The sequence below is a fragment of the Enhydra lutris genome, unplaced genomic scaffold (assembly GCF_002288905.1).
Source record: "Enhydra lutris kenyoni isolate GAN:26980312 unplaced genomic scaffold, ASM228890v2 scaffoldscaffold38, whole genome shotgun sequence".
NCBI classification, from domain to species: Eukaryota; Metazoa; Chordata; class Mammalia; order Carnivora; family Mustelidae; genus Enhydra; species Enhydra lutris.
In genome coordinates, this window is record NW_019154122.1 from 11,905,145 (window position 1) to 11,929,858 (window position 24,714).

Below are 24,714 nucleotides of genomic sequence, written 5' to 3' on the forward strand. Positions count from 1 at the left end.
AGAGACCACCGTGCAGGACCGAGGCCATCTTTCTCTTATGACAGAGCCTCTTAAAACCCCTCCTCCCCCCTGAGGCACAGGTACTGCCGGAATGAGACGGGCAGACTGTTTGTCTAATCCTGCCCCTTGTCTGGGTAACGGCCACTTTCAGTTGTTTAGGGAAAATGTAATTTCCAGCGTACCATTGAACTGTGAGCTGCTTTGCTAATAGGGAAGAAAGCCATTCCATCTCACCTCAGGAAACCTGAGAGTTCTCTGGGTTAATGAGGTGCTACATTAAAGCCTCTTGACTCGAAGGCTTTCTGTCACTCTGTTTCTCCCATGGTTCACAGAACTCCCTGGAGCAGCATTGGAGTCCTGTGTTTGGAAGACAGACGTGGCTTTGTTAGTTAAATTGGCTTGCGCAACCCTGTAGAGTGTAGAGAGTCTCTGTAGGGTTTTGCTACATCGGGCATGAGTTTGTCTTGTTTGAACCCCAAGCTAAATGCAAGTAACAACGACAAGGCCTGTTTGAGATGCTGCCTTAGCCCAGCCAGCTGATCCCCCTGACGCTTTTCTCTGTGTGTGTGTGTGTGTGTGTGTGTGTGCGCGCGCGCGCGTGTGCATGTGCAGGTCAGTGGGACAGCATGGAGGAATACACCTGCATGATCCCTCGGGACACGCACGATGGCGCGTTCTACAGAGCCGTGCTGGCGCTGCATCAGGACCTCTTCTCCTTGGCACAACAGGTAAAAACTTAGGTGTCAGACTATCTGGCAAAGAAAAGAGAATTACATGTGCACTGTCCGTTCCTAGGCACGCCGTGCCTGCGGAGAGGGGCTGATGTGCGTCCACTCTGCTGTTCCACCCTGTGAGCTCACGGGAGCCTAGGCTGTAGAGCAGAGTACTCAGAAGTCTGCCAGCACAGCCGTCAGGGCCACTCTCTGCTCAGGGCCACTCCGGGGAGTTTGGGAAGTTAACATTTACGTTGTTCTGGAATGAGCTTCTCGGGTCAACATTGCACGCTTTGATCACTTTCTTGGCATTCTTCATAGTAAAGAGAAACCATGTGTCTCACCCGAGGAGGATGGAGACAGGAGCAGTCCCCCCCTGCAGCAGGGGTCAGTCACAGCCTCTTCTAGCTCTGCAGCAGTGTCACACAGGGGTGAGCTTCTGGGAGAGCTAGCACTGGGTTTCAGACTCCCGTGCTGGCCTCCAGAATAAAAGAGTGACGTAATCACACCCTGACGAGCACTGGACTGTCTGGGCTGGGGTGCTGGGGTAAGTGACCTGAGTACCTGAGGGAGGGGGACGCGGTCCCCATTCTCAAACATTCAAGAAAGAAAAGCTCCACATACAGGGTGTTTAGTGGATGAAACAGAAGACCTAAGCCACAGTCGCGCGGGCATGAGCAGAACTGAGGCCAGGGCCGTCCACATCGCAGGCACAGAAGCCCCCATGGCATGGCAGGTTTGGGGGTTCCTGTGCCAGGAGTGGAGATGTTCCCTCATGAGGACAAGGCACTTAGAAGCCAGTGACGACCACGAGGGGCTAGTGAAAGTGTGTCCAGTTTAGGTTCACAAATGTGCACGAGGAAAAGATGAAAGAGCAGGTCTGCAGGCTGTCCTCTGGAGACCAAGAACGCAGTGCTTCGTCTCTAAGCCCGCGTATTCCCTCCCTAGTTACCCGGGAATCGGGGTGGTAAGCTTGAGGTTCCTAGACATTCTATGTCTTCCGAGAAATCGGGTAACATTCTTATTTAGCCTTACAGATCTGGTAAAAGGTTTCTTCCCTTCTTCGGGGAACCTTCCTCTTACTTCCTAGAATTTAAGTAAAATGAATGACCTCCAGCTAGCCGGCAAGCCTAAAAAAAAACAGCCCCAGCCCCGGCCCAAGCCCCAAGCCCACAGCTCAGTTCTGTGGTTTTCTCTTTCTCTTCTAGTGCATTGACAAAGCCAGAGACCTGCTGGATGCCGAGTTAACCGCTATGGCAGGAGAGAGCTACAGTCGGGCATATGGGGTGAGTGTCGAACGTTCTGCACGGGGTCGTTTGAGAGGCTCATTCTTTTCAGCGTGGCCGAGTGAGGACTCCCCGGCTGCTGGGAACATGCCTGTGTACTCTGAGCAGATACCCTGTCACCAGAAGAAATGACTGAAATGAATCCCGGCTTTTGGATTGTTCGTGCGGTATTAAGTTGGAATGTGATTTGCTTCCATCAGGCCATGGTCTCTTGCCACATGCTCTCCGAGCTGGAGGAGGTCATCCAGTACAAACTTGTCCCGGAGCGACGGGAGATCATCCGCCAGATCTGGTGGGAGAGGCTGCAGGTGAGGCTGCTAGAAAGCTGGGGGGAGCCCGCCCCCTCTCCCTCCCCCACTCTCGCTCAGCACACGCTCCCTGCCTCCCCACAGAGGCTGGGGTGGCATTCGCCGCAAAGCACTCAGAGGCTGTGCGCCTCAGCCCTTAGCTGTGAGTGAGTGACCAGTTCTGCGGCCTCCTCTTACCCTTCTCTAGTAACACAAGAAAATGTCTGCAGTAAATGACGCTTACAGATAGCCTGTTGAGAACCGCAACTTCAGAATCAGTGGTTCTCGGGCTTCAGATGCCCGATAGGATGACCTGCCTGGATTTTTAAAATCTGGATCCACAGGCCACTTCCCAGACCAAATAAAACAGAATTTCTGGGGATAGACCCAGGATCTATCTCTTTAGCTGCCCCAGATGCTTCCAGTATGTGGCCGACACAGAACCACTGTTCCAAATGCACTTGTTGGCTGCCTGCATCGGCTTCTCAAATGGGGTTGCCTAATGTTTCAGCCGAGTCACCCCTGCCGTTTACAGTCCCTCCGGTCACAGACATGCACAGTCTCTCTTCTACCGAAGTTTCCCTCACGGAGAAACTTCTCCAAGTCCTCCATCAGTGTTTTCCTTGTACATTCTGATCATTTGAGCATGAGGCGCAGTCAGTTCCAGGTCTGGGAGTCAGCAGTCTTAAGTGTTCTTGGAAAGGACAGTTCTCCCATTCCTTGAGTCGCTAGGAGGGCAGGTTCATTTGCAAAGGAGAGAAAGCCTTCGCTGCTCCGGAAGCCGCTTGTCGCCTGTGCATCATAATCAGTGTCCTTGGTTTTACACTATTCCTCTTGGCCCATCCACACCTACTTCCAAATTCTGTCTCCGGGCCAGTCAGGGTCTGTGGTTCCAAGCCCTTCAGTAGGCTGTGACAAGACCTTTGCACTGCAGGCTGCGTTCCTGTCTGGGAAGCTCAGGGCACATTCCACTGGCAAGGAAAGATCAGCGGGCAAAGGGGCGTGTGTGAATGTAGTCGTTTGTGCTCTGAAGTGAGCACATGCGGTTCTTTCATATGTTTTATTAGCAATTATGAAATGCCCAGTGAATGTTTTGATGGAAAATTGTCAGTTGGACACCAGAAAAGAATTCCACAAAGCAAGCATTTCCCACCTGACTTGTATACACACACACACACACACACACACACACACACACCACCTTTTTTTTAAGTGCCCGTAATGGGTTGAAGAGTTTCCAAATCAGAGATCTGATGAGTCTTCTGCCATTCTAACAAGGGAGGCTTTATTCAAATAGAGGCCCAGAGGGAGTGGAATAAACGCGTCTTGGGGAGGGGAAACCCGTGTTTAACTTTACCATCTCCAAGACACTGTCGGCATCTCAGGCCTTTGCGACTTTCCCACCTTGAGACAACAAGATGCTTTTTGGCTTACAAGGAGCCAGATTATTTCAGCATCTGGAAGAAACTAGCAAATGGTGAGAAGATCCCAAAACAGTCACTCAATGTACTTTTTCCTGTTTTCATAACTTTCCTAATCGCCGTTGTCACACTTAATGGGATGGAAAGATATGGTCCAAGACCTGAAAATAAAGCATTAAGTTTGTGGTAGAAACTTGGCTCTCATGGGTGGCTTACTATCCAAGCGCTCCATGAGCCACCTCTGTTGGAGAATGGCCATTTTGTGGTCAAGTCACCGAAGCTGAAATCCCCTGCCAGAGTCTCCCATGGGGCGATTTGAGGGGTCAGCCTGACTTGCCTTAGGTTCTTAATTTAGGCTCCCACTGGATCCTGTCATATTTAAAAGCCTGCAACCATTGTTGCTAGATGGTCAGACTCACCTCCGTGGAGGACGGCTCCTTTGGTTCCATTTGTCTCTCAAAGGGACAGATTTGCCCACAGAGGGACAAGCCCTACTCCCCGGGTGGTTTGTCTCTGAGTCTGACTTCTTAGAGCGAAGGTGGAGGAGGCCCACTTATCCTCAGAAGTCTTCGATAGAAAATCACCTATCCCTTTTAATAACATCGAATTCCCCCTATTTTTTAATTTAAAAGAATTTATATATATGAGTGAATGAGGCACTTTTCCCTCTATATGCAGTTTTTGATCAGAGACCAATGAAAATGAAGCAGAAGGAATCTCGGCTAGTCTTCGCGCAGGTTCAGGCGTTGATCACTTCAGCACTGACGATGCCGCTGCTCACAGGCAGCGTCATTTGAGAATTTACTTAAACTTCTCTTATGCTTGGGGCACCTGGGTGGCTCAGTGAGTTAAAGCCTCTGCCTTCGGCTCAGGTCATGATCCCAGGGTCCTGGGATCGAGCCCCATGTCGGGCTCTCTGCTTGGCAGGGAGCCTGCTTCCTCCTCTCTCTCTGCCTGCCTCTCTGCCTACTTGTGATTTCTCTCTGTCAAATAAATACATAAAATCTTTAAAAAAAAAAAAACTTCTCTTATGCTTAATTCATCTCCCAAATTTTGAATGATACATTTTTTTCTAGAGATTTTATTTTTAAGTAATCTCCATAGCCAACATGGGGCTCGAACTCACAACTCTGAGATCAAAAGTCCAGGTCCCATCGACTGAGCCCCAGAGAAGCTGAAGCAAAAAAATCAAAGTTAAAAATGCATTATTGGGGCACCTGGGTGACTCAGTTAAGCGTCTGCCTTTGGTGCAGGTCCTGATCCCAGTGTGTCAGGGTCAAACCCCACATCAGGCTCCCTGCTCAACCAGGAGTCTGCTTCTCCCTCTGCCTCTCAACCCACTCGTGCTCACTCTCTCACTCCCTCAAATAAATAAAGAAGAGCTGTATCAAAAAAAGAAGACTGGCTTTAAAAAAAAAAAAAAAAAGCATTATTTATACTCCAGAAAAGAAATTAAAAAGGTTTAATTCATGTCACCCTCATCATAGCCCTATGAAGTTGGTACTATCTTTACCTCATTTTAGCGGTTAAGTAACGTGTGCAGCGTCCCACATATGGAAGGTGGCAGGGCCAGGACTCGAGCACCAGACCTGTTACTCTCCTGACTCTTGGATTTGAGAGGTTCCTAAGAAGTGTTTTTCTTCACAGCACCCGTCTCTTGAGAAAGCTGAGGTTGTAAAAACGAATTTCTTTGTTGGTTCGAGGCAGGTCTTTCTGTTGCTTGTTGGGGGTTAAAGCTATAGCAGAGGACATGCCTGATTCTCCCTCCCGAATGTTCCAGGGCTGCCAGCGCATCGTGGAGGACTGGCAGAAGATCCTGATGGTGCGGTCACTTGTGGTCAGCCCTCATGAGGACATGAGGACCTGGCTCAAGTATGCCAGCCTGTGTGGGAAGAGCGGCAGGCTGGTGAGTGACGCCTCACAGGGTGGGGTGGGAGGCTGGGATGGGAACAGCGCTCCTGATCCCGTCCTGTTTATAACCCGGCCTGTCTTGTTTTTAAGGCCCTTGCTCATAAAACCTTAGTGTTGCTCCTGGGAGTGGATCCATCTCGGCAACTGGACCATCCTCTGCCAACAGTTCACCCTCAGGTGACCTACGCCTACATGAAAAACATGTGGAAGAGCGCTCGCAAGGTCTGTATCCCAACCCACGCGGCAGCAGACCGCTCGTCCCGAGCGCCCACTACCCGGCCTCTCGCCGCCTCGGGGCTCGGGAGGGAGCAGCACCCAAAGCGCCATGTTGGGGTTTGCTCCTGTTAGGAAGCTGTTTGGCCCGATTTCCAGAGTGAATCGTATCTGAGGACCTCCCGGATGCCGTTGATGGAACTGCTGCGTGAGGTCACGGTTATATTTCTTAGCAGAGTGTGCGGGAACATCGAAAGGGCACGATTTCTGCCCCCCTCTCCCCCCGCCTCCCAAGAAAAGGTGGGCTGTTCAGTACCCAAAAGGCAGCATATTTGTGAAAACACAGACTGGACATTTCACAAGACCACTTTGGTTTTTCCAACTTGTCGTCTCCTTCCCAGTCATCAGCTGGGATCCAGAAGCAGCAATACCCAGAGTGTCGTGCTGCATCCAGTAGGGAGCGTCTACTTGGAGCCTGCGCAGAATTCCTCTTCCTTTGTTTACAGACAGATCCTTCCCCGGACAAGGAAATAGCTGTGGCTCCCAGGGGCCGGGGGGGGGGGCGGTGGTTGGTTCTATTTTTTGAAATGATCTCCCTGGATGATGGTGATGATTAACAAAACGCTGTACCCAGGAAGGGTACAGGTACCCTGGAGGCAAAATCAGCACCTGCTCTGGCTCCTCGTGCCCCTGACCAAACAGAGGGAGTGTCCTAGCCCTCCTCTCCCCATTGTGGCCCATGGCGAGGCCTGCCAGGAGAAAGGAGCGCAGAGCCACCTGTGCAGCTGAGGCTGTGGAAGGCACGCCGAAGGAAACCCGGGATGGTGTCTACATTGACTTCTTTTTGGGTGGCTGACTCTGGGACTGTAAAAGCGTCCCACGGTGGGATCGGGAACCCTGCACCCCAGTGCTGGGTTTTCAAGAGGGGTTCACTTTAGTAGGAATGGCCAAACTCCGTTGTCCACGTGCATCGTTTGGGGTCTTGTTTTCTTTTTGTTGTTTTTGGGAGTTTGGTTTGGTCTGGTTGTAAGTCTCTGCAAACTTCCCGGGCCAGAGCACTTCTAATTCAAAGTCCAACCTTCCTCCAGGCAAATGAGAAAAACAGAAGATGCTGGATCTGAGCGTGGTCTGGTTTCCTTCCTGGGTACAGAGTCCCAAGTGTTTGAACGTCCTGCCGAAGGCAGGCAGCAGGAGCCTCTTGGCTAATGTCTCAACCAGGGAGTGGCTCCTTTCAACAAATGACCACAGCCCAACCTCTCTACACATTACGGCCTCTTCTCAGAGCCCAGACTCCGATGGGAGGCCATGAAACGACAGGCATTAGAAATTCAGAAACCTCTTTGAAGTCAGGTGCTTGGACTTCAAGCCCAGACCTAGGGCTGTCGCATCTTCACGGGAGCTCAGGAGTCACTCACGAACCAGCTACGTAATAATCGCACTACTGAGCAAGCCCCTTTTCCTCTCTGAGCTTGACTTTCCTCCACTACAAACAATTCAGTAAGCCTTGTATCCTGCCTTGTCTAAGGCAGGTAAGAGAGTTTGAGAAAAGCAGAGCCTGCTCTGCAGGAAGGCGTCAGGCACAAGGGGTATGTCCCGTGTTTTCCTAGACAAGCCACTTCCCACAATCTAGAGACAGGCCAGTCTTTCCGTGAAACCTCACCAAGCTGAGGACATGGGTCTTGCTCGCCAACCGGGCGTACAACGCGCAGCTGAAACTCTGTGCCCAAGAGAAACCCCTTCCTCTGATCACCCAGTCCTTCATCTGTAAGAGAGAAAGAATCCATTTTTCCCTCCTCGCTTCCCAGAGGTGGAGAAAAGAGCGTATTTTAGTAGAACACTTTGTATTCCTTCAAAATAAGTGGTCTCCACGCCGTGCAGTAGAAGGATATCGATTCTCCGGTGCTGGATAGATTTACTTAATACTGAGCTTCAAATCCGAACTACTATGCAGCCCTCCCTGGTTTGGGTGGTTTATTTTTTGTTCGGCGCTTGGCTGAGTCTCCTGAAAGGAAAGTAAGCTGTGTGTCTGGACTGCCGGCGACGCAGAGCGTGTGGGCTCCGAACAGCCTTGGCATCCCAGCTCCTGCTTCAGTCAGTCCTCACATGCTTGACGGGCACACACTCCGCACACCAGCTTACCAGTCCCCCTTCTCAGGCTGGATCTTTCCAGTGCTATCTCTCCCTTCTTCCTTTCCTTCTTAATCAGCTGTAAGTGTGGTCAGTGCAGTTCTCGTAGAGGAAAAAACTACAGAAACATTTATCACTTCTCAGGTGCGGGCTGCTAATGTAGTTCATTTTTCAAAGCCAGGGTGAGTAATGGAACCCCGTGAAGGCAGCTGTCTGGGGGGGGTGTGGGGGGACAGGTGTCTTGTTAACTGTCAGAACATCTGCCTGTCCGCCCTGTCCCCGTGTGCGGATTAGCTGCCTGACGAGTTGTTAGTCACATCATTCTGGCTCTGGGGTGAGCCATGTCTGTTGATGCTAATTAATTCCTTATGTTGAAACGTGTCTGAGGTTGGTCCTGGCCTCCAAGCCATGAGTTGTATTTTCCTTGAAGACCATCATGACTGACATGTTTCAATTTTTTTTTAAAAAATGGAAGGAGACCATTCTGACCTTATTTATTTGAAATGTTGATTCCCCCCCCCATTTCCTTCTGCAGCAAAGAACACATCACCTGTTTTTCACTCTCTCGCATACCGTTCCCCCCTCCCACTGTCGTGGTGGACTTACATTCCACCATTTTTTCCACTGGAGCTTTTCATGTCTATATGCTCTGTCTCCACCTGTGAAGCCCTTTAAAAATAGTGGGGACCCCACTTATCAGGATGCAGGTGTGAGTGGACGTGGGGGCTTCTAGAGATGGCTGTTACCTTAGTCCCAGATCTCTGACTCTGTGTCTCTGCCCTTCCCTCTTTCAGCTCCCTGTTCCTAACCCACGTGGTTCTGCTCACTTTGTATCAGGTCCCGTAGTATAGATAGATCGAAAGGCTTGAGGATGCTGTGAAGGTTTCGCTCCTAAGCCACCTCGTTCACCTAGACGTCTGTCTGCTCAGCCACTGTCCTCCCCCCTGCTTCGCTCGGATGGACGGATGAGGGCCTTCACCCCATGTCTGTGCTCTTATTTGAGTACTGAGCGTTCTGTCGGACTTTTAAAACTATAGTTTGGGCTCTGCTGGAGTGTCCAAGGTACTTAGAGTTCTAAACAAGTACGAAAGTTTTACGGGCCTGGAAACAGTGCCCCAAGGAGCCTGGTTTTGCCCCCTTGTGTTGCCGGGAAGTAAGCAGTTGTTTCACATTTCTTCCTGTGGATTGTTATTTCGGGGTAATCAGGCAAGGAGCTTATCGAAGTAGCAGTACAGTTAGCCAAGGAGAGCCGAGGCTTGAGTTGGAAAAGTATGAGTCTTCTTGTAAAGCCCAACCATCTCCCAGTGCCATGCCCTGGGCCGCCTGTTCTAGGGCATCCTTGCCCTGTGCTCCAGGGTGCTCTCCTGGGAGTGGGGGCCGGCTCACAGGCTCATCAGATGATCGGGGGGTTCTCTCTCGTGAGGCCAGGCCGAATGCTGAGCGGCTCCCATGCTCTTGTCTTGTGCAGATTGACGCCTTCCAGCACATGCAGCACTTCGTGCAGACCATGCAGCAGCAGGCCCAGCACGCCGTTGCCACCGAGGACCAGCAGCACAAGCAGGAGCTGCACAAGCTCATGGCCCGGTGAGGGGTCCCCACTGGCCGGGGCCGGTTGCGCTCCTGTCCCCCCGCCCCAGCAGCCTCTGCAGCATGGCGGGAAGACTCAAGCCTCCCTGGGCAGCGAGCTCCCGACACCGCTCTCACCTTTTGCAGTAGGAACCCCAGGCAGCATCAGATTGTGCTGAGCTGGGGCCTCTGCTGCTCTCTGCCCAGGACTGGGCCCCCAGGGCATCCAGGTGCTGCTGCCTTCCTGGTGTCTGGCCTGAGAGTCAGACCCCTTGGCGGCCAATGCCAGCTCTGCTGCTGCTTTGATGTGTGACTCTGGCTGGGTCACTTAACCACTCTGCCTCAGTTTCCTCATCATACAAAAAGGGGATGCTAAGGGCTCCTGTTGGTTGGGGCGGTAGAAGGTGGTATGAGAGTTAATAGAATAAACACATTGACCATTTAGAGCAGTACCTGGAAGAGAGTAGCGATCAGTAAATGTGGGCTGTTATTGTTATCATGGTAAATACGATCTGTTATAAATGAGACATATCATTATAACATATAACATGGTGCATGTTATATATGTATGTATACACACACACACACACAATATAATATGTCGATAGGTAGTCTGTCATTTATTATAAACTGAGGAGAAGGGAGAAATGAGGGGAAGCTGATAGCAAGCAAGAGGAAGAGATACTCAGCAGCCAGCACCCCCACCAAAAACTAAAATCGAGGCAGGCAGGTCCGTATAGACCTACCCTGTAGCAGGTACTGGTCAACGCTGGCATTGAAACACAGGTCAAGGAGAAGAGCTGATACATTCAAAATGCATCCCTCAAGCCCATTTCTTCCCTCCTGTGTGGTTGAGAACCCTGTGCTTCCATCCCGTTGCTTCCAGGGAGCAAGTGTAGATAGGCTCGGCCAACAAAATGGGCCGTTCTCCTTGCTGGGGGGCGGGGGGGCTAGCATGTGGGGGTAGCGGCATGGGGGTCGTTTCTCTGTCCCCAGGTGTTTCCTGAAGCTCGGGGAGTGGCAGCTGAACCTGCAGGGCATCAACGAGAGCACCATCCCCAAGGTGCTGCAGTACTACAGCGCGGCCACGGAGCACGACCGCAGCTGGTACAAGGTAGCCCCGCCCCCCCGGGGGGACCCCACCCCTCCCAGCTTTGCGGGTGCCGGTCCTGGGCTGGGGATTCACCTGTTCGCACGCCAGGAGCCAGTCTGTCAGAGCCCCTATGGGCTTCACTGTACAGGAAGATAGATAGAGTCTTATTGGAGAAACACTTCATCACGCCATTATTCTGTGCGTGGCGCGAGGGAATGCTGTTGTCTTCTAGACGCTGAGCTGATTGTTTGGCCACGAGCATCTGGACGCACGGTTAATCTCTGGAACTTTATCTTCCCTTGGGTCATCTGTTCCTACCCGGCTTCTTCCTGATTTCCATCCCTGCCTGCTCCTCCTCTAAGAAATTCACTTTCTCTGTTTTTATTGGAAAGCTCTGGGTAACATCCTGTTATGGCGTAGGGAACTTTTCAGGAAGATAAACAGAATTAGGAAATGTATCAAAGATGTGGTTGAGTGGAAGAGGAGGGGTTTGGAGAAGAACACGTACCCTTAGTTTTTAGGTCTTCCCTGAGGGACCTACCTCCCAGTAATAGCTGCTTGGTACACCAGATGCCATTGATTTCTTTCCAGCATTTCCTTAACTTGCTAATACTTTGCGCATTAACCCCTCTGAGATCAAAACATATATCTGAAGACACAGAAGCATGTACCGTAAAAATCATACCCTGATTGAAGCATGCTTCATTCTGATCTGAAAAATCACTGTTTCGTGGCAACAGCAATAATTACTCTATCTAGGACAGCCCCAGTTCTAGGCTGGAAAAATAGATCGGATAAACTCTGGATTAGCTAGAACCTTACCAACTGGAAGTGTCTCCTAACCAGGTTACTTTCCTTCGCTCACATTCTAGAAAATAAACAAATCACAAGGGGAAAAAAATTGGTTCCAGGAATTTCAGGCTTTCCTTTGTATGGGTCCTTTGGGGTTTATGCTGTCTTACTGTAATGGTGCGGTCCTGTGTGTGTGCAGAGACTGTTTCCGTCTTGCTCACCATGTCCCCTGGCTCCATGCCTGGCACGGAGTGGTTAAAACAGAGCTACTGAATAAATGAAGGTGTGAGGACACAGGCTGGGTCAGTGCAGAATTGTGACTCATCAAATAAAGGTCAGTTATGATCGACCTACTCTGCTTAGGTAAAAAAATGGACTCATTTATGTTAAAGAAAGATTTTAGCAAGGGATGCAAAGGAATTTCACGATTATCCAGAAAGTATATCCCTTGCAGGATTTAGTGTCCTGCCATCACTGCAATCGCGAGGCCCCAGATCAGGATGTGCCTCGTGCTGTCTGCACGAGGCGGTGCTGCACCACAGGTCACCGCAGCTCTAAACCACAGAGCGTGGGTGGTTCCTCCTTTACCAAAATAAGCACCAAAGACTTCTCCCAGCAAACAGTCAGTGGACATTGGTTTTCTGACAGGCCACACACGAGCCGGATGGGAGAGCTGGACAGATGAGCGACATTTCCCCCGTGGCGTGTTCCTCTTGATGTGCTCCCTTTCCCACTGACCTAGGACCTGGTTAAGACTTTCACCATCACGCCCCTACACGTGTGCTCTCGTAAATGATGTTTCACATACGGCTGCCAAAGGAATCTTTAAAACCTAGAATGAAACGGGACCTCTTGGCCTAATACGTTAGCCTGTCCACAATCTGACCCTGCCCTTTCCTAACCTTACCCCTACTGCTATCCATCACGGACTATGCTCCAGTCGGATCTGTTTCTTTGTTTCTTATAACTGCCCTGTGCTGGCCACCCTGCATCTTCGTCCCTGAGCTCCCCAGGCTGGGAGGTCCCTGTTGTTGTCCTCTTGTCCCTGCTTTGCCCATCGAAGGCTGCTCTTCAGCCCCTAGCCCAGAAACCTGCCTCCACGAAGCCTTCCCTGACCCTGGCCTGCCCGTTGTCTGTCTCTCATCGCTCCCTCACGTTTGCCCGTCCTCGGGTTGCTGGGCGCCCACCAGACCAGGAGGCCCCTGAGATAAGGACCTGGCTCACTGCTCTTCAGATACTCCTCCCCTCCCCCCCAACCCCCCGCGGCCCTCACCACGGTCCTGCCACAGTAATGAAGGAATCAGGCTAAATCTGGTAAAAGGCCCCACTCCTGAGTGTTTTGGGTGAAGTTTTGCTCTGCTGGCCACTGAGAAGGAAGGGTAGGCCCAGCGCCCTGCCTCAGCTTTGGCGTCACGCTCCTCTAAGGCCTTGGCGCTCAGGCCTCCTCCTCCTCCGCTCTCGCCCCACGCAGGCCTGGCACGCGTGGGCAGTGATGAACTTTGAAGCTGTGCTGCACTACAAGCATCAGAACCAAGCGCGTGACGAGAAGAAGAAGCTGCGGCATGCCAGCGGGGCCAACATCACCAGCACGACCACCGCCGCCACCACCGCGGCCACGGCCACCGCCACCGCCACCAGCACCGAGGGCAGCAACAGTGAGAGCGAGGCCGAGAGCACCGAGAACAGCCCCACCCCGTCTCCTCTGCAGAAGAAGGTCACTGAGGTACTGTCCCTCCCTCCCCCAGCAAGGGCTGAGCCCGGCACCGGGCGCTCTGAGGAGTGGGGCGGTGGTGGCACACGGAGGTTCCTGGGTTTCGCTCTGAAGGGAGAGGAAGCCGGGTGGTGTGGCTTATTTGCCAGCCGGCGGTGTTCGAGCCCGTGTTTGTGTTGGAGGCGCTGCTTTAGCCCCCAAGCCGAAGACTGAGTTTCTGGTCATCCTTCCCACGAGAATGAGCTCATCCCCTTAAAGCCTGCACCTGGCCGTGTGGGTGGCCGCGTGGGTGGCCGTGCGCATCTGCGGGTCCGCTTGAGGACAGGCAGGCGGGATCCATCCTCTGCTTTTTCCTCTCCGCCCGCTGCCCCGTCCCGCCTCCTCCCCTCTGGCCGTCCTTTCAGAGTGCGTGGGGGCAGCTGGCAGGCCCAGAGAGCAGCGTGTTCCTTCTCCGCCTGCTCTCTCTGCCACCCCTGTTTAAGCACCCACCATAGTCCAAGGTGATAGCGACTGTGACACAGTCGGCATTTCCTGAGTGCTCGCTGTGAGCCAGTACTAATCGAGAGGCTTCTCGTGCAGTAACTAATTTAACCTCATAACCTCTTTGAGGCAGGTACTGTTCGTATGCCGTGAGGCCACTTTTCCGGAAGAGAAACTAAGCCAAGAGCGTCCATTAACATGCGTGTGTTCCAACAGGATTTGTCCAAAACCCTGCTGATGTACACCGTCCCTGCCGTCCAGGGCTTCTTCCGCTCCATCTCCTTGTCACGAGGCAACAACCTCCAGGACACACTGAGGTATCAGAGCGGGCAGGACCCCTGACGGGCCGTGTGCACAGCTGGACAGGGAATTACTCGTGGCGTCCTCCTTCCCCACCCTGATGAGCATGTCCAAGAGGAAGGCTGACCAGCCTCCACCTGCCCAGGCCGGGAAGGAGGCGCGGCCGGAGAAGGCTGCGCGCGCACTCTGGCAGCGAGGGAGACGCAGAGCTGTTTGTGGCAGTAGTGCTGAAAGCCCCTCAGCTTTTTTTCTTTTTATTTGTTTATTTGTTTATTTTATATGTTTGAGAGATAGTGAGTGAGAGAGAGAGAAGGAATGGGGGAGAGGCAGAGGGAGAAGCAGGCTCCCCACTGAGCAGGGAACCCAACATGGGGTTGATGTCAGGATCCTGAGATCATGACCTGAGCCAAAGCCAGATGCTTAACTGACTGAGTGACCCAGGTGCCTCGCCTCAGCTTTGAGACACCACTTAGAGTGGCCCAAACAATGGCACAGACCGGCCAGCCCAGAGACTGTGGGTGACAGGGGCAGCTGAGTCCTGCATTTACCCTGTTGCTGCTGGTCTCCAGGTGACTTTGTGTGTGCGAAGATTCTCCATAGGTTGTCCCTGGGCTCCTCAGTTAGATCTCTGAGCTTAGACGATGCTGCACCCTCTACATTATCTGGAATAAAATAAGCATTCACTTGGGATGCCCCTCCTGGTGTTGACCCAAGTATTCCACTTGATCTTAGCCAAAAGGCCGAGAAGCGATTGACCCAAGTATTAACAACCATCACCAACCACCCTTCCCTGATGGTCCCCGAGACCAGACACTATAGAACCACTGATTTGAGGCCCTGCCAATTATTCTTTTTTTTTTTAAGAGTTATTTATTTTTAGAGCGAGAAAGTATGAATGGGGGGAGAGAGAGGGAATCCTCATGCAGACACCCGCTGAGCGCAGAGCCCGTTGTGGGACCCGATCCCAGGACCCTGAGATCATGACCTGAGCCAAAATCAAGAGTCGGACACAACTGACTGAGCCACCCAGGCGCCCCTTTGCCAATTATTCTTTTCTCAAGAGTCTTAAAGATTATAAAAATAAAAAAACAAAAACTGGGAAACTCGATTTTCTGTGATTTTCTTATTTGTCTTCTCCAGAGTCCTCACCTTATGGTTTGACTATGGTCACTGGCCAGATGTAAATGAAGCCTTAGTGGAAGGGGTGAAAGCGATCCAGATCGATACTTGGTTACAGGTAAGGCGGGCTCAGGTCTCCCGCCTGCTCTGTCTCCCCCTGGGCTCATGCGGTGATCAGTGAACAGCGGTAAAGGAGGGCGGGATGGGTCCCAAGGTCGAGACTCCATATTTTCTTTAGTTTCTCCCAGAGAACTGAAGGGAGTGAACTCTTTCAGAGTTCCACAGCATCTGCCACAACAGGTTTCGAGAGCCGGTCAGTGCCCAGAATAACAAGTAGTTGTTTCTGCCCCTCACGCGCTGCGCACCATGTCTCTCTGAATCCAGGTCATACCGCAGCTCATCGCGAGAATCGATACACCCAGGCCCTTGGTGGGCCGCCTCATTCACCAGCTTCTCACAGACATTGGCCGGTACCACCCCCAGGTATGTGGGCCCCCGGGCAGTTCCTCCTTGAACCATGGACCTTTCCGTCTGGATCCCGGCCTTTCCTAAGGCTGCTCTAGGGGCATAAGGCAGGAACCAGGAACCAGGCATCCCCTCTGTCTGGCTGGCGGGCCCGGGCCCAGGCCCAGGGCCTTCCTGAAGAGAAAGACCCCCCCCCACCCCCGCACCCACCCCAAGACTGAGTGATGGACTCAAATCAGTGTCAGCAGCGTCTTCTCCGTCTCTCTCATCTTCTTGAAAGTCCGAGTTTGCGAGTGTTCCTTCCATGTCTGCCTCAGGCCCTCATCTACCCACTGACTGTGGCCTCTAAGTCCACCACGACGGCCCGCCACAACGCAGCCAACAAGATCCTGAAGAACATGTGCGAGCACAGTAACACCCTGGTCCAGCAGGCCATGATGGTGAGTCCGGCCCGTGCCGGTGCTGCCGGCAGGAGGACCTGCTGTCTCTCCCACACAGCCTTTCAGTCAGTCAGCTCATCCTCGGTGCCTCTCGCTTGTCCCCTTTGGTCCAGGTGAGCGAGGAGCTCATCCGCGTGGCCATCCTCTGGCACGAGATGTGGCACGAAGGCCTGGAAGAGGCCTCCCGTTTGTACTTCGGGGAGAGGAACGTGAAGGGCATGTTCGAGGTGCTGGAGCCCCTGCACGCCATGATGGAGCGGGGCCCCCAGACTCTGAAGGAAACATCTTTTAATCAGGTATGGGATGAGAAAGCACAGCATGACATGACCCAAAGCCCTTACCAGACCCCTTTCCCTCTGGCCTTCCTCCTGACGTGACTAAAACATATTCTGACGGAGGTCATGGGATATAGAAACACCAGCAATTTAATCGTCACGAACTTATGAGAACCCTCCCCGACTTTAACCGGAAAACCATGAGATCCTTGCTGAGCTCATCCTGCCTCTCCTTCCTTTGCCCATAAGCCATCTCCAGGACGGGGCCTCCCCACTGCCCCGGCTGAGCCTTGTGAAGGGCCACAGCCGCCATCCAGCCGTAGCGTGTGGCCGAGCAGTTGTGCCGTCTGCTTGGGGCTTCAGCACGGGGCGTAGTCCACACCTGACGGCTCACAGACGTGCCCTGCTTCCCCGCCCAGGCATATGGTCGAGACCTAATGGAGGCCCAAGAGTGGTGCAGGAAGTACATGAAATCCGGGAACGTCAAGGACCTTACCCAAGCCTGGGACCTCTATTATCATGTGTTCAGGCGGATTTCTAAGCAGCTGCCCCAGGTAGGACCTTTGAGCTCTAGCGGCGTTCACCATCATCATCCCTCAGGTTTTCCTCTTTGTGAATGTTCTGACACTAACTCTAAAGCCTCTGGTTTTACTTTGATCTACAAATTCTAGGACAAGTCATTGCCGTTAGCAATCTGTTAAAAAATACCCAAATTGCACATAAGCCCCTTCCCGCCGGCAGCCAGCTGACCCCTGTGGTACTTGTTCGCAGCTCACCTCCCTAGAGCTGCAGTATGTGTCCCCCAAACTTCTGATGTGCCGGGACCTCGAACTGGCCGTGCCCGGAACGTACGACCCCAACCAGCCGATCATTCGCATTCAGTCCATAGCGCCGTCCCTGCAGGTCATCACCTCCAAGCAGAGGCCCCGGAAGCTGACGCTCATGGGTAAGGACGCCTGCGGCTCCTGCCACCTGCAGCCCCCCAACCCTGGCCGAACCCCTCCCCTTTTCTGAGGTTTCCGCTCCCCGTCCACACCACTCATCTTCCCATGCGGCCTCTCTCCCGGGTTTATGGAGAGAGAAACAGAGCACAAGCGGGTTCCCTGTCACATCGTCCCCAGGACTCCTCGTCTGTTCACACCGTTGCGGTGCTCATGGGAGGCCTGAGCGCCCTGCAGAACAGGTGGAGGGAACCGCAGAGGTGTGCGGCATGGCCATGTGGGGAGGCAGGCGGCTGCAGGGGACTGACAGGGCAAACAAAGGGGCATCCGGGGGCGGGTGTGGTAGGTGACGAGCAGGGCTGAAGAAAGGGCTCCTGAGCTCTCGAATGTTCTCCTTCACCATCATGGTCTCTCTCCGTGGGAAATGGCTATGTAAAAGGAACAAACTGATGTGGAAATGAGTTCTCCCGGTGAGCTCTGTGGCCTACCTGGGGTGGCTACGGCAGGCCCAGATGCTCGGACGGCCCTCCGAGGGTTCTCACTTTCAATATAGCTCATGCTTTTTAAATGTTGGAGTTACTCACCAGTCCAGTTCGTCATGGTTCCCAGGAGATCATCTCTCCGTGGGCTGGCATCTCCTGATACTCAAACATGGGTCAGTCAGGTTCTCCACAGTATTTCATGAGAGACTTGAATGAAGGGCCTGTTTCCTTCTGTGAGCAGAGTCAAGAGAGCCAACAGTGAGAAGCTATGACTCACCCCACCCTCCAGACCCGAGAGGGCAAGGAGCCCATTGAGAACACATAACCTAGAAAGAGAGGCCATCCACCACTAGAGCTGTAGCCCAGGGGGAGGAACACTGGAAACTTCTAGAACCGGAGCCTGGCCCGTTGTCAGGAGCAAACCCTTTGGCCTCTCCCTCTTCCCACCCTCTGATTTCCCTCCTGCCAGTGCCCCCATTGGCCAAGCCCAGCTGGGAGCTGAGGTGATGCAGTCCCCAGGAGCCAGGCTTCACGGGCCCAATCCAGACATCAGGGCGGAGAGTGGTTGTGAGGGGAGCACGCAGAACGACCATCCCTGCAGAATCGGTCCTGATCTCCAAAGACAGCTGTTTTTAATTTTATTTATTTTTAATTTGACCAGCATTTCATTGGGGGACGATCAAAAGCGGGGCCATTCTTTTCATGAGTCCTAGGGTACTCTCATGTTTGTGTGCAAGTGGGGCTGGGCAGGGTACACGTAAGAGCTTGGGGGTACAGGGCTTGTCTGTGCTAACGGCTCCCACCATTCCCACAGGCAGCAACGGGCATGAGTTTGTTTTCCTCCTGAAGGGCCACGAAGACCTGCGGCAGGACGAGCGAGTGATGCAGCTCTTCGGCCTGGTCAACACCCTTCTGGCCAACGACCCGACGTCTCTTCGCAAGAACCTCAGGTAGTCAGGACGCGGTGGCGGGGGTTGGGGAGAGTAGTGGCACAGCAGTGACGTGACGGGTCATCTGGGCTTTCCTTACATCCCTCCCATGTGGTCGTGTCCCTCCACGAAAGCAGTTCTAGACCTAGTGTACCTGGCAGGAAGTCATCAGTAGCCAAGGTGTTGAACACAGCAAAGAGCTGTCCCTACGTTTGCGTGCTTTGAAGGGAAACACCTGTAACAACCACCAGAGGGTCCAGAATGGAACAGCCCGTGGCCGTTAGACTAGAGATGCTGCACGGCCTGTGTGTTTACCTTCCCCGGCTGCCCCGCTCTCTTCCTCCCCGTTCTGTTAAGAACATGGATGTTAAGTTGAAGGGGTGGGGTTGGGGGGCATTCAGCTCGCTCCCCTGTGTTGTGCGGGGGTCGGAGGCAGACTCTGCTTACATCCGATAACCAACCCTGCCTTCCGGGGGCGCCAGCATCCAGAGATACGCCGTCATCCCCTTATCCACCAACTCGGGACTCATTGGCTGGGTCCCACACTGCGACACGCTGCACGCCCTCATCCGGGACTACAGAGAGAAGAAGAAGATCCTTCTCAACATCGAGCATCGCATCATGTTGCGGGTACGTGGTGAGGCCTTCACGGCCTTGATGTAACTCGCCAGTCAGGAACTCTACAGAGCTGTTCTTCTCGTCCTTCTGTGTATGTGCGGAAAGTCTGTGTCACCGGAAAGTCTGGTTGGGAGACAAAGCGAGTCCTAACGCAGATTACCTCTAAGAACAGAACCGTAGAGCCCAGAAATTAGGTGTCCAGCCTTCTAGGTGAGACTGGATGATATTGTTGATCAGGGGATCAACTGATGTGGACGGGACACGGGCCACCCAGGGAGATGATGGCAGTAGAGGTGCAAGTAGTAAGAGATCTGTCATCCAAAACCTCGATGCCTCCCGTGCTCTCCTTTGCGCCAGCAGACTTAAGCTCGGGTGGGACCTGATGTCTCACCCTTCAGCCTTAGCAGTTCCCATGGTCACCCAGTTCTGTTGGCCACACCCTCCCCCCCACTTTGGCACTGGTCTTCTTTGGGCTGGTGTGGTGAGATCAGAACCCAGCTCTGCCTGGGCCCAGAGCCTGATGTCCCCCTGGATTGAAGCTACCAGTTCAGGGCCACTCGCAGAGCGCTTGTGTCCCAATGCAGATGGCTCCAGACTACGATCACCTGACGCTGATGCAGAAGGTGGAGGTGTTCGAGCACGCCGTCAACAACACCGCCGGCGACGACCTGGCCAAGCTGCTGTGGCTCAAAAGCCCCAGCTCCGAGGTACAACCCGCTGGGCTCCTCGCACCGGCGCTGCTTTCCAGTCTGTTCACGCGTACCCGGCGGACGCGCCTTCGGGACGAGCAGCTGCGGACTGTGCACCGTCTTTTGTTACTGAGATTACCTGGGCGAGCCATGCCGTTCAGCAGATACGGATTTAGTAATTTAGTGTTTCTCCCGTTTCTTGCAATAGCATTTGAGCTGTGCTTAGAAGAAGGATATTAACCCTATTTTCGTATGTTAGAAATTTCCTGCTTATTTGGTTTTTTAATTTTTGTTCTGGTATGTTCCTTGGTTTGGGACTTTGTTTTGTTTTTGATGTGTAGACACTTTTAAAAGTTGGAAGTTACCGGATTTTTATCCTTTTCTTTGAAGTTTCTACCTTCAGCTTTATATTTAGAAAGGCCCTCTCTGCCTCAAGATTGTGTATCTTTCTACATTCATTTACTTGTACTGATTATAAAACTTGTTTTTCCATTTAAATCCTCGACCCAATTCGGAATTTAAGATTAAAGATTCAGATTTTACTTTTTTGAGATGATTAGCCAACACCACAGTATTTACCAAATAATCCTTCCTTTTCCTACTGTTTAAGAAAGTCCATTTTTATTATACAAAAAGCTATTCTCTGCCATTGGATTTCTTTCTGGGGCTTCTGTTTTATTTCATTGATGTCTCTAAAGCCTATTTCTCTTCAAGTATCATACTGTTAATACAACTGCGTTTTGGGGTTTTTTTTAAGATTTTATTTATTTATTTGACAGAGAACACAAGTAGGCAGAGAGGCAGGCAGAGAGAGGGAGGGAGGCAGGCTCCTTGCTGAGCAGAGAGCCCGATGCAGGGCTCGATCCCAGGACCCTGGGATCATGACCTGAGCTGAAGGCAGAGGCTTTAACCCACTGAGTCACCCAGGCGCCCCTGTTAATACAACTGTTAATGAAAAGTCTCTCCTCGTTGGCTATTTTAATTTTTTCTTCTTCCAGATAAATTTTGGGGTCATTTTATCACAGTCCCCTCAAAAAAGAGCTACTGAATATTCAGCACAATTATATTAAATGTATCAAATAATTTAGGGAGTTATTACATTTTTACCGTCTTAAATGGACATTTTTATTTATTCGGGTCTTCATGTTCCTACACAAAGGTTAACTTTTTTTTTACTCATCTGTGTTCTATACATCTCTAGTTTATTACAAGCATAGTTTACCGCCGTTACAATTATGATTGAGATCTTTATTCCATTTTATGTTATTAACTGGTTACTGATGGGACATAAGGAAACAACTGATTGTGGTGCGATTCTGTTGAAGCTAGTTAGCTTCTAGAGCCACAGTTCATGTGCGCTCCTGTGTTCCAGGTGTGGTTTGACCGAAGAACCAACTACACCCGCTCGTTAGCTGTCATGTCCATGGTCGGGTATATTTTGGGCCTGGGAGATAGGTGAGTAAGTTGATTTTGGTTTTGTAGTCTTTTTCTACATGGTACCTTTCTGAAATAGTTTCCTTTTGTTTTCCAGGCAGATTTATGACCATTTGGTAAATAATTGTATTTTGTAACTTTGGATCTTCTTTGCAGTATCTACCTTAGTCCCTTTTTATTATCCATGCAACAGAACAACCTAGCAAACTAAAGAGAGGAAAACCTCAGTTCTAGGGCACCACCTTCTTTACAGGCTGGCTTAATATGTTAAAAACCATACACAGGGGCGCCTGGTTGGTTCGGTCACTAGAGTGTGTGATTCTTGATCTCTCAGGTTTGTGAGTTCAAGCCCCACGTTGGGTGTAGAACTTACTAAAAAAAATTTTTTTTTGATAGATTTTACTGATCCCGTAAACATTTATCACTGTGATAAATAATATTTCTGTAATTGAAACCAACCAGAGTAGGTCCCTCTGATATTTCTGAATAATAAATTTTATCCACGTGCACTGACTGAAAAAGTAGTTAAGGAATATTCAGAAATTGACTCTCTAGAAGTCTTTGAAAAACTAGTTCCTTGGTGTCTACTCTCTCCTGGGATCACGTCTCATGCAAATATTTGAGAATAAAAATAATTTTCTCCGACAGAAATAATAAATTCTTGTTTTTAAAAAAGAGCCAGAAGAATTCCTAGTGACAAAAGCCAGATGACCCTTCCTAGATGGGCATGGGGGCCCAGGAGATGGGACCACGTGCTGGGTGCTGAGGGGTGAAGATAGAGCCTCGTCACTCTGAGATGCCAGCACTGCCACACAGGATCCATCTTGTGACCACAGATGTCAGGAACGCAACTGTGATGCACTGATCTCTCTCCGTTGCGGACCTAGAACAGGGATCAGCAAACTTTCTCTATAAAGGGCCAGATAAGAAATAATTTAGCCAATCAGAAAAAGACAGTTATCATGTGATCTCGTGATATGTGGAATTTGAAAAACAAGGTAGAGAGAGGAAGAGAGGAAAAAATGAAATGGAATGAAACCAGAGAGGGAGACAGACCATAAGAGACTCTCAATCTCAGGAAATGAAGCGAGGGTTGCTGGAGGAGGGGTGATGAGTGCTGTGAATTGTGTAAGACTGATGATTCACAGACCTGTACCCCTGGAAGAAACAATATATTATGTGTTAATTAAAAAAATAAACGAGGGGCGCCTGGGTGGCTCAGTGGGTTAAAGCCTCTGCCTTCGGCTCAGGTCATGATCCCAGAACTCTGGGATCGAGCCCCGCATTGGGCTCTCTGCTCCGCGGAGAGCCTGCTTCCTCCTCTCTCTTCCGCCTGCCTCTTGACTACTTGTGATCTGTCTGTCAAATAAATAAATAAAATCTTTAAAAAAAAAAAAAAATAAATTAAAAAAAAAATAAAAAATAAAAAAATAAACGAAAAGTAAATAAGCTTTGGCTCCCTCCCCAAAAAGAAATAACCTAGGCTTTGCTGGCCATATGATAACCTCACAGCTACTCGTGTCTGCCTGTGACACAAAAGCGGCCTGCAACAGTACATGGCAAATCGGCGGGGCCATGTCCAGAAACACTGTGTTTCCAGAGGCAGGTGGGGGCTGGCTTTGGCCTGTGGGCGGGGCCTGGACTGTCCCATCCTTGTTGATTTATTCGTCAGTGCCGCTCTAGTGACCCCTCCGTGCTCCCCTGTTTCTCAGACACCCGTCCAACCTGATGCTGGACCGGCTGAGCGGGAAGATCTTGCACATCGACTTCGGGGACTGCTTTGAGGTGACTGCGTGTTCCAGAACACCTGGTCAAGCTTACCTTGCCAGATGACCCCCTCACCCTCTGACCGTTCAGGCAAATTTAAGCGCAAAATGCATCACCCTGATCCCTGCGTCTCCTACCAAAGCTGCAGAAAGTCAAACTAAGACGTGAAGTCCATGCTCCTTGGTACTTGCCGCAGTCGGACTCTAACCCTTTTTGAGGCAAGGGCCGCTGCGCACGCACCTCTGAGTGGCAGAATCTTCATCCCTGAATTGGCCTGCTGGGCAGAGGCCTATTGTGATGCACACTTGTCTTTTTTCTTTGTTCCCTCTATCCCTGTGTGTGTGTGTGTCTCTTAGTTATCTTTTTTAAATCCCTGTGACAAGTCCCCTCACTAAACTAAAACTACTCCATTTCTGTGTCCTCATTGAAATCAAGGCAAAGAAAAGCTATCTGCCTTTGCCTGGCTTTATCTAAAGAACATGATCTAGCCTGGAAAAAAAATTAATTAATTAAATAAAACACAAAACTAAAGGAAAAAAAAAATAATCTAGCCACTGAACCTGGTTTTTCTCTTTTATGTCCCCATAGGTTGCTATGACCAGGGAGAAATTCCCAGAGAAGATTCCGTTTAGACTAACGAGAATGCTGACCAATGCTATGGAGGTGAGCGGGTCTTGGGAACAAGCTGCTTTGGGATGGGGCCAACACAGTCAGGCCCAGCGCTGCACACGGGCTGGCTTGTTCGGTCTTATCAGTTCCCCTGAATGCCTGAGTTGGTTCTGTGGTTGTTTTCTGGTATTTTCCATCGTGTTAAAAATGCTCGACCTTTGAGAGTCTCATCATGCTTCACATCAGACCTTGTGTCCTATGAATCACAGGCCTGACCTGATCCCTTGCTCTGAACACATTCCCAGCATGATACACTAGTAGCGGCCTGTGTCTGCTTCCTCAGTGTGGGTGACAGACCCTCTCAACTAGCTTTGGGTCCTGAGGCCATCAGGGCAGGGCTGGGGCCGTTGACTTCTGTGACGAGTGGCTCTGATGCTGCAGGTCACCGGTCTGGATGGCAACTACAGGATCACGTGTCACACGGTGATGGAAGTGCTTCGGGAACACAAGGACAGTGTCATGGCCGTGCTGGAGGCCTTTGTCTATGACCCCTTGCTCAACTGGAGGCTGATGGACAGTGAGTGTCACCAAGTGCTGTGGAGCGGGAGCCCGTCCCCTCGGATCTAGGAGTAGGTGACATGTTACATGTCACCAACCTCGCTCCCTGTGGGCCTGGAGCCTGAGCTGGGCTACTGAGCTGTTGCATTGTGTTTTCACAGAGCTGGTCCAGTGGCTAGAAATGAATTTCAAGTATTTTTTCTTATTAACTACAACAAAAATGCCAACCACTAATTTAAATATTAATTATAATACTTTCAGGATAAGCCCTGGTGATTTTTGTTTGTTTGGACTTCATGGAGAGTAGCAAGCTGGACTCTTGTGACCTGGGGCAGCAGCATCTCCATCTCCCCTTTGCTGCTCCTCCTCGGAAGAGGGGACAGACCCAGGGGTCTCACCCGCCGCCCATCAGTCCCTCTCTCACCTTCTGTTATCTGGTCCACAGCGTCTAAATTCAGACACAGCGACACAGAATCCTGCAATCCCAC

General features: G+C 51.3%; 1 protein-coding gene across 1 annotated transcript in view; it reads left to right on the forward strand.

Annotated features, from left to right (window-relative positions):
* LOC111154883 (mechanistic target of rapamycin kinase) overlaps positions 1-24,714 on the forward strand; it is a 125,347-nt gene that overhangs the window by 94,553 nt on the left and 6,080 nt on the right. Inside the window, exons 32-53 of the mRNA XM_022514821.1 lie at positions 613-728; positions 1,922-1,999; positions 2,200-2,307; positions 5,488-5,613; positions 5,709-5,840; positions 9,427-9,542; positions 10,521-10,638; positions 12,881-13,132; positions 13,817-13,917; positions 15,041-15,137; positions 15,404-15,502; positions 15,802-15,924; positions 16,038-16,220; positions 16,619-16,753; positions 16,971-17,145; positions 18,437-18,572; positions 19,034-19,181; positions 19,754-19,876; positions 21,231-21,313; positions 23,005-23,077; positions 23,648-23,722; positions 24,110-24,245. Coding sequence (XP_022370529.1) covers positions 613-728; positions 1,922-1,999; positions 2,200-2,307; positions 5,488-5,613; positions 5,709-5,840; positions 9,427-9,542; positions 10,521-10,638; positions 12,881-13,132; positions 13,817-13,917; positions 15,041-15,137; positions 15,404-15,502; positions 15,802-15,924; positions 16,038-16,220; positions 16,619-16,753; positions 16,971-17,145; positions 18,437-18,572; positions 19,034-19,181; positions 19,754-19,876; positions 21,231-21,313; positions 23,005-23,077; positions 23,648-23,722; positions 24,110-24,245 — 2,733 coding nt within the window. The remainder of the gene's footprint in view (positions 1-612; positions 729-1,921; positions 2,000-2,199; positions 2,308-5,487; positions 5,614-5,708; positions 5,841-9,426; positions 9,543-10,520; positions 10,639-12,880; positions 13,133-13,816; positions 13,918-15,040; positions 15,138-15,403; positions 15,503-15,801; positions 15,925-16,037; positions 16,221-16,618; positions 16,754-16,970; positions 17,146-18,436; positions 18,573-19,033; positions 19,182-19,753; positions 19,877-21,230; positions 21,314-23,004; positions 23,078-23,647; positions 23,723-24,109; positions 24,246-24,714) is intronic.